Source organism: Carcharodon carcharias, chromosome 13 (genome assembly GCF_017639515.1).
Source record: "Carcharodon carcharias isolate sCarCar2 chromosome 13, sCarCar2.pri, whole genome shotgun sequence".
Classification (NCBI taxonomy): domain Eukaryota; kingdom Metazoa; phylum Chordata; class Chondrichthyes; order Lamniformes; family Lamnidae; genus Carcharodon; species Carcharodon carcharias.
In genome coordinates this window covers 33,882,024-33,896,596 of record NC_054479.1, presented here as the reverse complement: position 1 = coordinate 33,896,596, position 14,573 = coordinate 33,882,024, and the positions used below count along the sequence as shown (strand labels likewise).

The window sequence follows — 14,573 nt, the reverse complement described above, 5'->3', positions numbered from 1 at the left end:
ATTTTGGAAAATTAACACTAGCACGTAAACTACCTCATTAGCCACCTCTTTTAAGACCCTAAGATGTAATCCATCAGGACCCGGAGACTTGCCAGCCTGCGGTTCCATCAATTTCCTCAATACCATTTCTCTAGTGATTTCAATTTTACCAAGCTCCTTTCTCCCGGTCACCTCCTGATTTACAGCTAATACTGGAACATTTTTTTGTATCCTCTACAGTGAACACAGAAGCAAAATATTTGTTAATCTCTTCTGCCATTTTCTTATTATCTACTATTAACTCCCCCACTGTCATTTTCTAGAGGACCAACGCTCACTTTACTTACTCTTTTTCTTTTTAAATACCTATAGAAACTCTTGCTATCCATTTTTATATATCTAGCTAGCTTCCTCTCATACTTTAATTTCTTTCTCCTGATTAAGCTTTTAGTCATTCTCTGTTCTTTTTTATATTCTGTCCAATCATCTGTCCTGCTACACATCTTTGCGAAGTTGTATGCTTTTTCCTTAAGTTTGATGCTTTCCTTAATTTCTTTAATTAACCATGGATGGTGGGTCCTCCCCTTTGAATTTTTCTTTATAATAGGAATGTAATTATTCTGAATACCATGAAATATCCCCTTAAATGTTTGCCACTGCTTCTCTATTGATCCATCCTCTAGTCTAGTTTCCCAGTTCATTTTAGCTAGCTCAGCTTTCAACTCCACATAGTTAGCTTTATTTAGGTTTAAGATACTGGTCTTAGACCCACTCTTCTCCCTTTCAAACTGGATGTAAAATTTAATCATATTGTGGTCACTGCTACCTAGGGGTGCCTTTACTCTGAGGTCATTAATTAATCCTGTCACATTACACAATACCAAGTCTAACATATCCCGCTCTCTGGTTGGTTCCAGAACATGCTGCTCTAAGAAACTATCTTGAAAGCATTCTAAGAACTCCTCATCCAGGCTACTACTGCCAATTTGATGTTTCCAGTTTATGTGTAGATTTAAAATCATCCATGATTATTGCCATCCCTTTATCACTAGTACACAATATTCTCTCTTGAATACTTTGTCCTACTATGGCTACTGTTATGGGGCCTGTAGACCACATCCACTAATGACTCTTTTCCCCTTAAATTCCTTATATCCACCAAACCAATTCTACATCCTGATCTCCTGAACCAAAGTCATCTCTAACTATTGCACCAATGGTCTCTTTGATTAACAGTGCTACCCCTCCACCTTTACCTAGCTTCCTATTTTTCTTGAATGTCATGTATTCTTCACTATTAAGGACCCAATCTTTGTCGTGCTGCAGCCACGTCTCCATAATTTCTATCAGATCATATTTATTTACTTCAATGTGGGCCATCAGTTCATTTACTTTGTTATGAATACTACCTGCATTCAGATACAGAGTCTTCAGTTTTGTAACATCTAGTCTTGACTGTTGATGTATTCTTCGGTTTTTTTTCTCTGTCCCTTCCTGCCATTCCCTGACCCTCATTTCTCATACTACTATTTTGCTCTCCTGTGTTGATTGTACACCTTGAATTGCTACCTCTACCCAAGCTTGCTCCCTTACCCCTCTTGTTTAGTTTAAAGCCCTCTCTGGTTCCCTAGTTATATGGTTTGCGAGGACACTCGTCCTAGCATGGTTCTGGTATAAACCGTCCCAACAGAACAGCCCCACTTTCCCTAGTACTGATGCCAGTGCCCCACAAACTGGAATCCACTTCTCCCACACCAGTCTTTGAGCCACACATTCATCTCTCTAATCTTATTTGCTCTATGCTAATTTGCACATGACTCAGGGATTAGTACCTTTGAGGTTCTGCTTCTTAATTTGGTACCTAGCTCCTCATATGACTTTGCAGAACCTCTTTCCTAGTTCTACCTATTTCATTGGTACCTACATGGACCATGACAACTGGATCCTCCCCCTTTCTGTAAATTCCTCTCCAGCCCTGAGCAGCTGCCCAAACCCTGGCACTGGGCAGACAACATAGCCATCTGGACTCTTGCTCTTTGCTGCAGAGGACAGTGTCAATCCCCCTCACTATGGTATTCCCCTGCCACCACTGCATTCCTATTTGCTCCCTCCACTTGAACAGCTTCCTGTACTACTGTGCCATGGCTAGTCAGCTCTTTCACCTTGCAGACCATGCTTTTATCCACAGGTTGTGAGCACCTCAAACCTGTTTGACAATTGCAAAGTCTGAGGCTCCTCCACTACTGTCTGCTCAGTCCCATTACCTGTCTCATTGATAGTCACATCCTCCTATCTCTCACTGCTGACCAAAACAGCAATCCTCTTCTAAGATCTGTGACTGTCTTCCGGAACAAAGTATCCAGGTATTTCTCCCGCTCCAATATGTCACACAGTTTCTGCATTTTGGCTTCCAGGTCAATAATCCTGATCCAGAATTCCTCAAGCTACTTACACTTCCTGCAGACGTGTTTGTCATGGATCGCCTTGGCATCCAAAAGCTCCCACATCTCTCAGCTGCAACACAACACCTGTCCAGCCATTCTAACTTATGTTATTTAGTTAATTTACTTTAATTACTTTCTTCCTATGTATGTTACAATTTACTGTTTATTGAATGCTAATACCACTGATAACTAAATGTTGTACGCTTAACTACAAAGGTATGTGTTTTAGATGTTTGTTTAAATTACTTCATTTTTATTGCTTTTTTTATCTTGTTTTATTTTAATTTTAAAGTTTTCAAATTTTAGTTTATTATTTTAAAGGTTTAGTCCTTCTTATTTATAGACCAACCTGAACTCACCTGTCCTAAGCTGGTTCCTCTCACACTGTCCCTTAGACTGAGCACTTACTGGCCAATCAACTTACTAGCTTCCTGTGACGTCACAGTTGCTTTTTTCTCTTTTTCCTGGACTGCTGCCTCACAGTGGCTGAAACAGCGAAAGAGTGCGCTCCTCAGCTCTGCTCCAACTCTCAGCAAGTTAGGCCGCTCTGCAATCACTGGTCTGTATTTACTTCTTAGCTCCCAACTGTCTCCCGCAGGTCCGCTCCATTCCAACTCCCAGCAAGGTTCTAACTTCACGTCTAAAGTTTTCCAGGACATAATCAGCAATTTGGGTAACAAACAACTAAAGTCTACTGCCTATCACCCACAGACACAGGGAGCTTTAGAGAGATACCATCAGATTCTCAAAACCATGGTTAAGATCCATTGCCATGAATACCCAAAGGATTTGGACAGAGGATTAGATTTTGTACTATTGGCTACCAGAGATTCTCCAAATGAATCTACTGGATTCAGTCCATTTGAATTGATCTATGGTCATGAAATAAGAGGCCCATTAAAAGTGATTAAGGAAAAGTTTCTAAAGCAGAAAGATGAATCCTCCATGTTCTATTACGTGTCCATGTTTCTAGAAAGACTCACAGGAGCATGAGAGCACTTAAAAATTTCCCAAGCCAAAATGAAAGAATGGGCAGACCATTATGCTACAACTAGAATGTTCCAAGCAGGAGATGAAGTATTGGTATTATTACCTTTTGCAGGGTGAACCCCTGAAAGTGAAATTCAACGGCCCCAACAAGATAGTTAGGAGAGTTAGTAAAGTGACTTATCTGATAGATACTGAGCATAAGAAGAAATGGTAATGTCACATAAACATGTTGAAGCAATATCACTGCAGAGAAGATGATAAGATAGAGCAAGTGTGCTAGGTGGTAGGAGTAGTGGAGGATGACAGAGACAGTAGGGGCAAGGTAGAAGGAGAATTAGACAGTGCACAAAGCGAACCTCCTACAACTCGACTAACCAATACAACAATACTGGGACTGTTAGATACTGTGTTCTCATATTTAAAGGAAGGGTCAAGGAAAGATCTAATAAGGTTACTTAGGGGGTATAGGGAATTTGTAGGGATGCACCTGGATGTATTACTTTAGCTAAACATGATGTGGACACAGGAGACTCAGTGCCGATAAAATAACCTCATCATTGGTTGAGCTCAGAAAAACAAGCTCAGTTAGAAACAGAGATCCAAAATATGCTGGACAATCAATTGATTGAGCCTAGCCAAAGTGGCTGGAGTTCACCGGTAGTGTTGGTTCCCAAGCTGGATGGATCCACTAGATTTTGTATAGACTACAGGAAAGTGAATATAGTAATGAGGACAGATTCATATCCAATTCCTCAGTTAGAAGATTGCATTGATAAGGTTGGTAGTGCCTCAATTTTCTCTAAAATTGATCTGTTGAAGTGCCATTAAAATCAGGGGCTAAACAAATACCTGACTTTGTTTCATCAAGTGGGTTGTATCAATGGCTAATCATGCTGTTTGTGTTCAAAAATGCCCCAGCTACATTCAAAAGACTTATGAATCAAGTCATAGCTAAAGTCCTAAATGTGTGGTTTATCAAGGCAATGTCATAATAATAGTAACACATGGGAAGAACATGTAAAGCAATTAGAGGACCTGTTTAAGCAATTGCAGTTGGCTGACTTAGTCATAAATCTGGCCAAAAGAGAATTTGCAAAAGCAAGGGTAACTTACCTAGGTCACATCATAGGACAAGGGCAAGCATTGCCAAGCATAACAAAAGTGAATTCTCCAATAGAATTTCCCATTCCTAAAACTAAATAAGAAATCCTGGGATAGTTGGGAATGTATGGGTTTTATAGGAAGTTTGTGCCTAACTTCAGCACAATAGCTGTACCTCTCATCAATTTGTTAAGAAAACAGGCAAAATGGTATGGCCAGCAAAATGCCAAGCAGCCTTTGAAAAGCTGAAGGCAATCTTAATAAATGAACCAGTGTTGGCCACCCCAACTTTACCAAACCTTTTAAAATGACAATTGATGCTAGTGACTTGGGGGTAGGTGCAGTCCTATTACAAGATGATCAGTTAGGAGTAGAGAAACGGTGGGGTGCTTTTCCAAGAAACTATATCAATATCAGAGGAAGTACTCTACAGTAGAAAAAGAAACCCTAGAATTATTGTTGACTGTTCAACACTTTGAAGTTTAGGTCTGACACAATAACAAAGAAACACTAATCTACACTGACCATAATCCACTGGCATTCATTGAAAAGTTTAAAACTCAAAATGTGAGGCTGTTTGGAGTCTTTTGTTTCAACCATTCAATGTAAAGATTGTTCATATAACTGGCAAAGATAATGTGATTGCAGATGCATTGTCCTGGGTGTAAAATACTAACATTAGTTAAAAGGATAAGAAATGCTGAAGATTGTATAAGATTGTGTAAGGGGGAGGAAGGATGAATGAAAGTAAGTCTCATGTTTTATTGTCCATGTGTCACATACCTTGTGATGAAATGCATTTTTGAAATGGTGTTTCATCTCTTTTAAGGGTGGAGGCATGTAAGAAACATGTCTTTTTATTTCTGTTGGACTGTTGTAAAGAACATATCTTTTTATTTTCTGTTAAGCTATGGATTAAAATTCCAATGGCTGCAGTGTGAAAGACATGTCCACTGGAACAGGATGAGGGATATATGCAATGTTGCAGTCCTGGAACAGAGTGTGCCATGAAAGACAGGATGGTGCTGGAAAGGAGTCCTGGACCAAGGGAGATGCCTGGCAACATTTTAATTGGCTCCTGGCCAGGTGACCAGGTTTTGTGCAATAGCAGTACAGCAGAATAGCTCTTATCCTGAAAGGAAAAAGATCTAAAACCTCTCTCTCCTGTGTGTAAGATTCCAGTAAGCCTACAGTAATAGCTAGCTGGCTTCTTTCCTCCTCATATCTCTATAACCTACTCTCTCTGAAAACCCTAGTCAAGAGACTAAGATGAAAATCACTGTTAGAGACATTGAAAGGCAAGTGCTCGACTAGTGAACTAAATACTGAAAGTGCTGGAAGACCACTTCGTGTCATCAACAAGAACTGAAAGGAATTTGGAAGACATCGATCAAAATCAGCCTATCGAAACCTGTACTCCGGAATTGGTGCTATTGAATTGTTTTATCCCAGCTTTAAAATCCATGTTTTTGTGTGGCTTGTGTGTCTTGTATGCATGTATTTAGGGATTTAAGAAGGGGTAGAGTTCAGGTTATAGAGTTAGAAATTAGCAGTTCATATTTCTTTCTTTTGCCACTGGTTAACAACAAACTTCAATAAACAGTCATTTACTTATTAAGTTTACAAACCTGGTGCTTGTATTCTGTTAACCTAAATTAAACAGTTAGGTAGAATTGGGGCAATCTGATGGTTTGGTCAAACTTTTCACATTTGTCTCGGCTCAGGAAGCAGTGGGGCTTGATACTACAGCACACTATCCCCAGTGAGTCATGACAATTGTAGCACCCGACGTTGGTGACTTCACCTCATATGTGTCTAACCAGGAGACTTATAAAGAAGGCAAATGCACATGGGATACAGAGTAATTTGATGAGGTGGATTCAAAATGGGCTTAGTTGTAGGTGACAGAGGGTGAGGACAGAAGGATGCTTTAGTGACTGGAAGCCAGTGTCCAGATGAAAATCACTGTTAGAGACAGGGATCTGTGCTGGGTCCCCTATTATTTGTCATTTATATAAATGACATAGATGACTATGTGGGGGGTAGGATTAGTGAGTTTGTGGATGACACAAAGATTGGCCAGGTGGTTAGTAGTGAGGTTGAGTGTCTTGGGCTACAGGAAGATATAGAGGGGATGGTCAAATGGGCAGATAAGTGGCAAATGGAATTTAACCCTGAAAAGTGTGAGTTGGAAGGAGTAATTTGACAAGGAAGTATTCAATGAACGGCATGATACTAGGAAGTTCTGAGGAACAAAGGGACCTTGGCATGTGTGTCCATAGATCTCTGAAGACAGAGGGGTATGTTAGTGGGATGGTGAAAAAGCCATATGGGACACTTGCCTTTATCAATCGAGGAGGTCACATTGGAGTTGTATAGAACCTTGCTGAGGCCACAGCTGGAGTATTGTGTGCAGTTCTGATCGCCACATTATAGGAAGGATGTGATTGCAATGGAGGGGGTGCAGAGGAGATTCACCAGGATGTTTCCTAGGATGAAACATATAAGTTATGAAAAGAGGTTGGATAGACTTGGGTTGTTTTTGTTAGAGCAGAGAAGACTGAAGGGTGACCTGATCGAGGTGTACAAGATTATGAGGGGCATGGACAGGGTGGATAGGGAGCAGCTGCTTCCCTTAGTTGAAGGGTCAGTCACAAGGGGACATAAGTTCAAGGTGAGGGGTAGGAGGTTTCGGGGGGCTGTGAGGTAAAGCTTTTTTACCCAGAGGGAGGTGACGGTCTGGAATGCACTGCCTGGAAGAGGGGTGGAGGCAGGTTGCCTCACATCCTTTAAAAAGTATCTGGATGAGCACTTGGCACGTCATAACATTCAAGGCTATGGGCCAAGTGCTGGTAAATCAGATTAGGTAGGTAGGTCAGGTGCTTCTCACGTGTCGGTGCAGACTCGATGGGCCAAAGGGCCTCTTCTGCACTGTGTGATTCTGTGAATGGTCATCAACAATGAGCAGAAATATTGTTCCCAGGAAAGGCCCAATGTAGTCAATGTGTAACTACACCCACAATCTACCTGGCCACTCCCAGGGAGTGGAGCTGTCACTGACAAATTTTGCAGTTGCTGACATTGCACACAGTAATTTACCAAACTCTCTATTTCACCAACCATCAAAGGCCACCATAGATGGTTGCATGCTATGGTCTTCATTTGGGAACTTCCTGGGTGTGCATTGTGTAGTTCAATTAAAAGTGACTCCCTTCCCTTTGAAGGAACCATCAATCGTGCTCCCCACAATAAGATGCCATCCTGGCTGGTTATTTAATGTCTTCTGTTGAGTGCGGTTTCATTTCATCAGATACGGGCTCCTGTGACCAACCATGTAGCACTTGTTCTCGTACTTCAGATAGGACTGGGTCCTGACTTGTCTAGTCTCTGACCTGTCAGGCACATATTGGCGAGGAATCTAAGAAATTTGACAGTAAAACAGGTTCCTGTGGAACTGGGACGTGCTCATCAATTTCTTGTAAAGGCAAATGACTAAGGTCATCAGGGTTAGCGATTTGATTGCCAGGCCTACATACAAAAGTGTATTCCTGCGCTGCCAGAATTAAAGCCCATCATTGTACTCTTGCTGAGGCTATGGGTGGTATAGCCTTGTCCTCACTAAACAATCCTGGCAATGGTATGTGGTCTGAAATGATTGTGAAATGGCAGCCGTGTATGTACTGGTGAAATTTCTTGACACCAAAGATGATAAAGAGGCCTTCTTTTTTCCTATCTGCGAGTACTCCTTTTCTGCTGTGGTGAGCATTTTTGATATATAACCTATTGGCTGTTGCCATCCATCCGATGAGAGAGCACTGCTCCCGATCCGTAGGGAGATGTGTCACATGTCAGCACCAATTCTTTCATCTGGTCGTAATGCACCAATAGATTGGGCGAGTGCAACAGTTGTTTCACATTTATGAAAGCTTCTTTCTGGGGCACCTCACAAGACCAATGCTGGTTCTTTTTGAGTAGTGAATGTAGGAGGGGCCAGCACTGTAGACAAATTGGGTAAGAACCACCCATAATAGTTGATCATTCCTAGGAATAATTTGAGCTCTGAGGCGTTCTTTGGCACTGGTGCCTCTTTTATAGCTCTCACTTTCTCCTCTATTGCATGGAGGCTCTGTGAATCTACCCAGTGACCCAAATAGATTACCTCCCTCACTTGGAACACGCACTTTTCTTTTTTAGATGCATTCCAGCTTGCAAGAAACAGTTTAAGACTTCTTCTAAGTTTGCCAAATGCTCTTCTTCAACGATTCCTGTCACCAATACATCATCAAAATAGAAGACAACTTGGGGCAGTCCCTGCAGTAAGCTTTCCATTGTTCTCCGAAAGATGACACAAGCTGAAGAGACACTGAAAGCCAATGTGTATATTGGTGCAACCCTTTATGGGTATTACTTGTAACAAATTCCCAGGAGGCAGTACACAATTCTAGTTGTTGATAAGCATGACTTCATGTCAAGCTTCATGTAGGTTGTCCCTTCTGCCAGCTTGGCATACAGGTATTCCGTTTTCTAAATGGGGCATCTGTCCATTAGTTTGTATCTCCACTATTCGGATGCTTTGGTCAGGTTTAAGGATGGGGACTATGGGTGCTGCCCATTCTGAGAACTGCATAAGTTGCCTAACGCCCAGTTTCTCTAATCTGTTCAGTTCAATGTTGACTTTTTCTCACAGGGCATATGAAACTAGTCTTGCCTTCATGAAGCGAGGGGTTCCACATGAATCTTTGCCCGCAGGACCTGGATTTTCCCAAGTTTGTCCTTGAAGACGGTGGTGTACTTTCTAAGTAGGTCTGGTATCCCACTTGCTCTCAACTGGAAAATTTGAGCCCATTCTAACTTAACCTGCTTTAAATAATTTTGCCTCAGGAGGCTTGGCCCTTCACCTGCTACCACCATCAAGGGTATGTAGGGGGTGGTGGTATGTGTCAGTTTCACCTCTGACTTCTGTGCTGTTCGAATCGCTCTCACTCCCTGGGTTCTCAACCTTGGACTTATTTGGGGGTTGTGACAAAGTGCAGCAGACAACTGGTTTTGGTGCAAGAAAACCTGAGTTTATTGAAGTCACAAATGAACTTATAACATTAGGATTACACTGAGATTATACAGACTTACAATGTACACTTAGTTAAGAATGGGGAACACACGGCATAATGAGGGAAAAATCATGCGACTAATCCCCTTACCCTTGTCCCACCCCCAAAACCTAACTAAATTGAACTAGGAGAGGTCAGGGATCATGCTCACCAACCCAAGGTTCCTTGACAGTTCGAAATTCAGCCAGGTATACTGTTTGCAGTTTTGGGGTATGCTCTTTGTGTCCTCTGGGGCATGCCGTCCCAACGTGGTCCTGGTCTGTGGAATCTGTGAAGGTTCTTCAGTTGGGTGGAGGACACGGTTGTGGGTGGTCGATCTTCGTGGAGGGCTGCGCTTGCAGCCTTGTTGTCTTCGGTTGAGCCTGCCACCCCGTGCCCCTCACCGTGATGTTGCCTGCGGGCCTGCAAAACCCCCAGATCTTCTTGCTTAAACTCTGTTTCGACCATTCCCAACTGCTCATTGTCCTGTGACGGCTTTCAAAACTGCAACCCTTCAGCTAGATGGTTTCTCCCTCTCGTAACTGACTGCCCAGTTATACTGTCTTTTGAATTTCTTATCAGAATCCAAATCAAGGTTAGTTCTTTGTTGGACATTGGTGGGCTTCCCCCGGTGATTGTTGTCTCGTTGTTTTTAATGGGCTTGCATGATGTTTATCATTGTCTTCCTGCCTAGTAACTAGTTTTAAACTGAAAGCCATTGTATGTGTGGAGTATTGATGGGTTCACATAATTGAATTGATTGTGCCTTCTTGCCTTGGTATTTAGTAGCCATTATTTATGCAAGCTTTTGATGGGCTTCAGTTTCGTGTGAGGTGAAGTCTTTCGCTGGGTTGACTGTACTAAAGGGAAGAATACATATTCTGTCTCCTCTCATTGTTTGGTTTCAGGCAAAACAATCCACACTGCACTCATCATGCCCGGGCATGTCCAGCCCCAGGCCTTCATGGGCCCAGCCTCCTGTCAGCAGGGTTTTACATTTAACTCAACAGTTTAAAAGTCCAAAAGTCATATCCTTGTTGATGATATGAAAAATGTGGGAATTTTGAGAACCCTTCAGGTAGCTTTGCCAATTGTCTTCCATAATGGACAGTTACTCTGCTTATGCTTTTTACTTGAATGTCTTCATCTCGTATATATTTTTAGCTTGGCAGCTGTTTCTTCTAAACTTACTTGATGTTCACCAATATTCAAATATCCATAGGTATGTTCTCCAATTACTGTAGTGAAAGCTTTCCTCTCCACTTCCATTCTGACAGGTTTGCCATTTACTTTAATTGTGACAAATTTTGGTTCTGTCTTTCCAATTTTCAGATTAAGCAACGAGTAAATGTCTGAATTTGTTGTCTCAGGCTCTTTTATGTTGTAGATTTCATTAAGATTCTTCTTTGGTTTACAAGCCTGCTTGAATCTTTCCTTGCACTGCCTCATTATATGTCAATTTCTGTGACAGCAGGAGCATTCGATTTTTTTAAACTGCCAATCGCTAAAAGACTGTTTTTTCCCAACTCTATTAAAATTATTCTTTGATTTTGCTGCTGTTATTTTTCTTTATTCTTGTGTCCTGCTTCATGGCAGAGTCTTGCATTTTCGCGCCCTTTTAAGCTGGGGTTTCCCGTCTGATATGGAGGATGGTGCCTTTTTGTACACCCTATATTGATTCTGAATCTCTTACTGTGCTTTCCATGGCCGTTGCTATCTCTAACACCTTCTTGAAATCTAGATTCACTTTGGACACAAATCTTTTCTGAATAGTGTCCTCTGTCACACCACACACTGAACGATCTCTGAGCATGTCGTTTAGAGTCACACCAAACTCACAATGTTCTATTAGCTGTTTCAAATTTGCCAAGTAGCATGCAATTGTCTCACTTGGGGCTCTATTTCACAAATTAAACCTGAACCTCTGAATTGTGACTAAGGGCTTTGGTTGAAAACGACCTTTCAAGAGGTCCACCAATTCATCGAAATTCTTTGAATCTGGGGCACTGGGTGCCATCAAACTTTGAATCAGATGGTAGGTTTTGCTCCCACAAGTAGTTAAGAGGGCCGCTTGCCCCTTCTCTTCCCCAGTAATCTCGTTTGCTTGAAAAAAGAATGTGAGGCGTTCTATGTAATGAGACCAAACATTTGTGGCTGGTTCAAAAGGATCAATTCTCCCAAATTGTGGTATTCTGAGAGAGGATAACTTTTTCAATTCTAATGGAGTTTGCTACTTACAATCACTGGCTGAGATGCAGTGCTGATTTCTTTCTTATTTGATTTCTTCTGTTCAATCCTGTCTTATTCTTGGCGCCAGTTTGTTGTAAGGGCGGCCGTGGTGTACTATTAATGAAGGAATTGAACTGCAGACACTTCTTGGGTGGAAACATTAAATTCATTTACAACGTACTCAGCAGCAACTACACATGTGCTTTCAACTCCAGCTCTAACTCTACACTGACTGTTGAGGTAGCCCGCACTGCTCTCCTATTGGTTACTACAGATCATGTGATCTTCCATAATAGGTATGATTCTTAAAAGTGCATTACACACTAAATAAAACCATAATTACTCCACTTACTTTTGAATAATGTTATTTTTTTAAAAAAATGCTTTAATTAAATCACATGGCGGTTTCTCTTTCATCCAAAATAAGCACTTTTGCAGTTTAATATTTAATCATGCTATTTTTCATAAAATTACATTATAAAAAATATGAACATTACAGTTCATTCAATGGCCACTGCAATATTAAGCCATACAGGTCAAAACAACCCAGATTCATTTCCGAGTGAGTTTATTTCAGCTATGATAGCCATAGGGTACCATTGGCTGCAGGGATGGAAAAACAAAAATCAGCCAACTCCAGTACCAGAGCCAATTCCTTTATTTTGTTGCTGGAAAGTGCGTGTTCATGGATGTTGGGTGGGAATAATATTGGCCCAAGCATTGGTACCACCTAAAGCTGTTGCCTCCTGATCAACACTGAATAAGCCTGTGAAGAATGGCCACAAAGATCTGGTGTTGGAAGGTGTTGGAGAACCATAGCCCATGTACATGCCAACGATCATAGAAACATAGAAAATAAGAGCAGGAGTAGGTCATTCGGCCCTTTGAGCCTGCTCCGCCATTCAATATGATCACGGCTGATCCTCTATCTCAACGCCATACTCCCGCTCTCTCTCCATACCCCTTGATGCTTTTAGAGTCCAGGTGCTGAAGTCCAGTACAGGTCAGTGTTTCTAAGCTGACAATTAACCTTTCAACCTATCTTGCCAGGGTTTCAAAAGGAGAGTCAGTTTTTTCCCCCACACTGACAGTAATTGACACTGATATCCACCAGAGTGGTTGGAGGGTGAGTGAGTTTATCAGATCATCCTAGGATTTTTTCCCCCCTTGTCAGGGTGCTTTCTGTAAAGTTTGAGACACACTCGATTCTTCATCATAATTTCCAAAGAGCAGAGTCAGCTACCTACAGAAAAATACAGAAAATATATTTTGCTAGCATATAATAACAGAAATAAGACACCAGCAGGTGAACACAAAAATATTGAATTCTTATGAACTTATCCCTGGATCTCAAGAAACAAAATTGAAACAAATGGGTATTACATATCAAATCTTATGCTGATGCTGCATCATTTTCCAGCAACACTGATCCAATGGAAGTGTCAGAATCATTCTCCTTCCCCTTTCCCAAACTTTATACATATCCCTAGATGTGCTAGGCCAATTCCAAGTGAATAGATCTAGTCTTACAATTCTTTATGATGATTTTAGGTTTATTTGTAAGGTCTCAAAGAACCTCGATGGTTGGCACCTCACTAAACCACAGCTTTGTCTGGTCTGTTTCCTTCTAGCAACAAAAAATACATATCCTTGCCAGCAATAATATTAACCCTACAATCTGCATTTGTATCTTTAAAGCACACTGTAACAATATCAAATCTATCATTTTCTTAAGAAACAATCACTTCACACTGAAGCTACTGACTTTTATTCATTGACAAAAACAAATGGATAACATTCAATCATGTTTTATTTCCCCTCACAATATCCATTCAGTAAGCATTTCATTCCCATTCTATTCCTTGGAATTACGCACTATTTTACATTCTCCAGTTGGAAGAGAAGCAGGCATGTGTGCTAGGAAACCTCTTAGAAGGTGCACCTCTATTGCCCACATTGAACTTACTTTCAGGAAAATGCCCATGTTGTTACAGAGGTGTTAGAAATATTAACTTGCATTATACAGGGCAATGCAGGAAGACTGCAGCCCATCTGGTCAGTCCCAAATATTCATATTGTACCATTCAATTGGTCATTCCATCAAATGTTTCCAAAGCGCCCCACATAATTAAATCAAAACCATGTACCCTCCCTATTTTAATCCAAAGCCCTTGTGCCTGGATTCTACATCTTCTGGCAAATGCATGTATTTTATTTAAAACAAAAAAACTGCGGATGCTGGAAATCCAAAACAAAAACAGAATTACCTGGAAAAATTCAGCAGGTCTGGCAGCATCGGCGGAGAAGAACAAAGTTGATGTTTCGAGTCCTCATCACTCTTCAACGGAACTGAGTAAAATTAGGAGAGGGGTGAAATATAAGCTGGTTTAAGGTGGGGGGGAGAGAAGTCGAGGTGGGGGGGTGTGGGGGGGGGGTGGTTGTAGGGACAAGCAAGCAGTGATAGGAGCAGATAATCAAAAGATGTCATTCAGAAAGTCTGAATGAGCTTCCTTCGCTGTTGCAATATTTGATGATTTTATGTAACTGGCCAAGTACCTGAGGCCAGATCATTCAATTCAAATGCAAACATATTATGGGCTTACTTTGTTTGATTGGTTGTTCTTTGAGCTTAAAAGTACGTTGCTCATATTTAAATTTTGTTTTGTCCCAGTCATTTTTTTAAAAGAATTTCTCAGGGTGTCTTAAATAAGTGAGGGAATTGGAGAGATGTTGGACATTATGC

General features: G+C 41.2%; 1 protein-coding gene and 1 long non-coding RNA gene across 2 annotated transcripts in view; both read right to left on the bottom strand.

Annotated features, from left to right (window-relative positions):
- The window catches only part of LOC121286026 (leucine-rich repeat-containing protein 43-like), a 76,317-nt gene extending 65,447 nt beyond the window's left edge, over positions 1–10,870 (bottom strand). Inside the window, exon 1 of the mRNA XM_041203047.1 lies at positions 10,793–10,870. Within this exon, the coding sequence (XP_041058981.1) occupies positions 10,793–10,870 (78 nt within the window). The remainder of the gene's footprint in view (positions 1–10,792) is intronic.
- A 1,603-nt stretch (positions 10,871–12,473) lies between these two features.
- Positions 12,474–14,159, bottom strand: LOC121286492. The gene is made up of 2 exons (XR_005944941.1): positions 14,098–14,159; positions 12,474–13,073 (listed from the first exon to the last, which is right to left on the bottom strand). It is a non-coding gene; the product is annotated as an uncharacterized LOC121286492 (long non-coding RNA).
- Between the last annotated feature and the right edge of the window lie 414 nt (positions 14,160–14,573).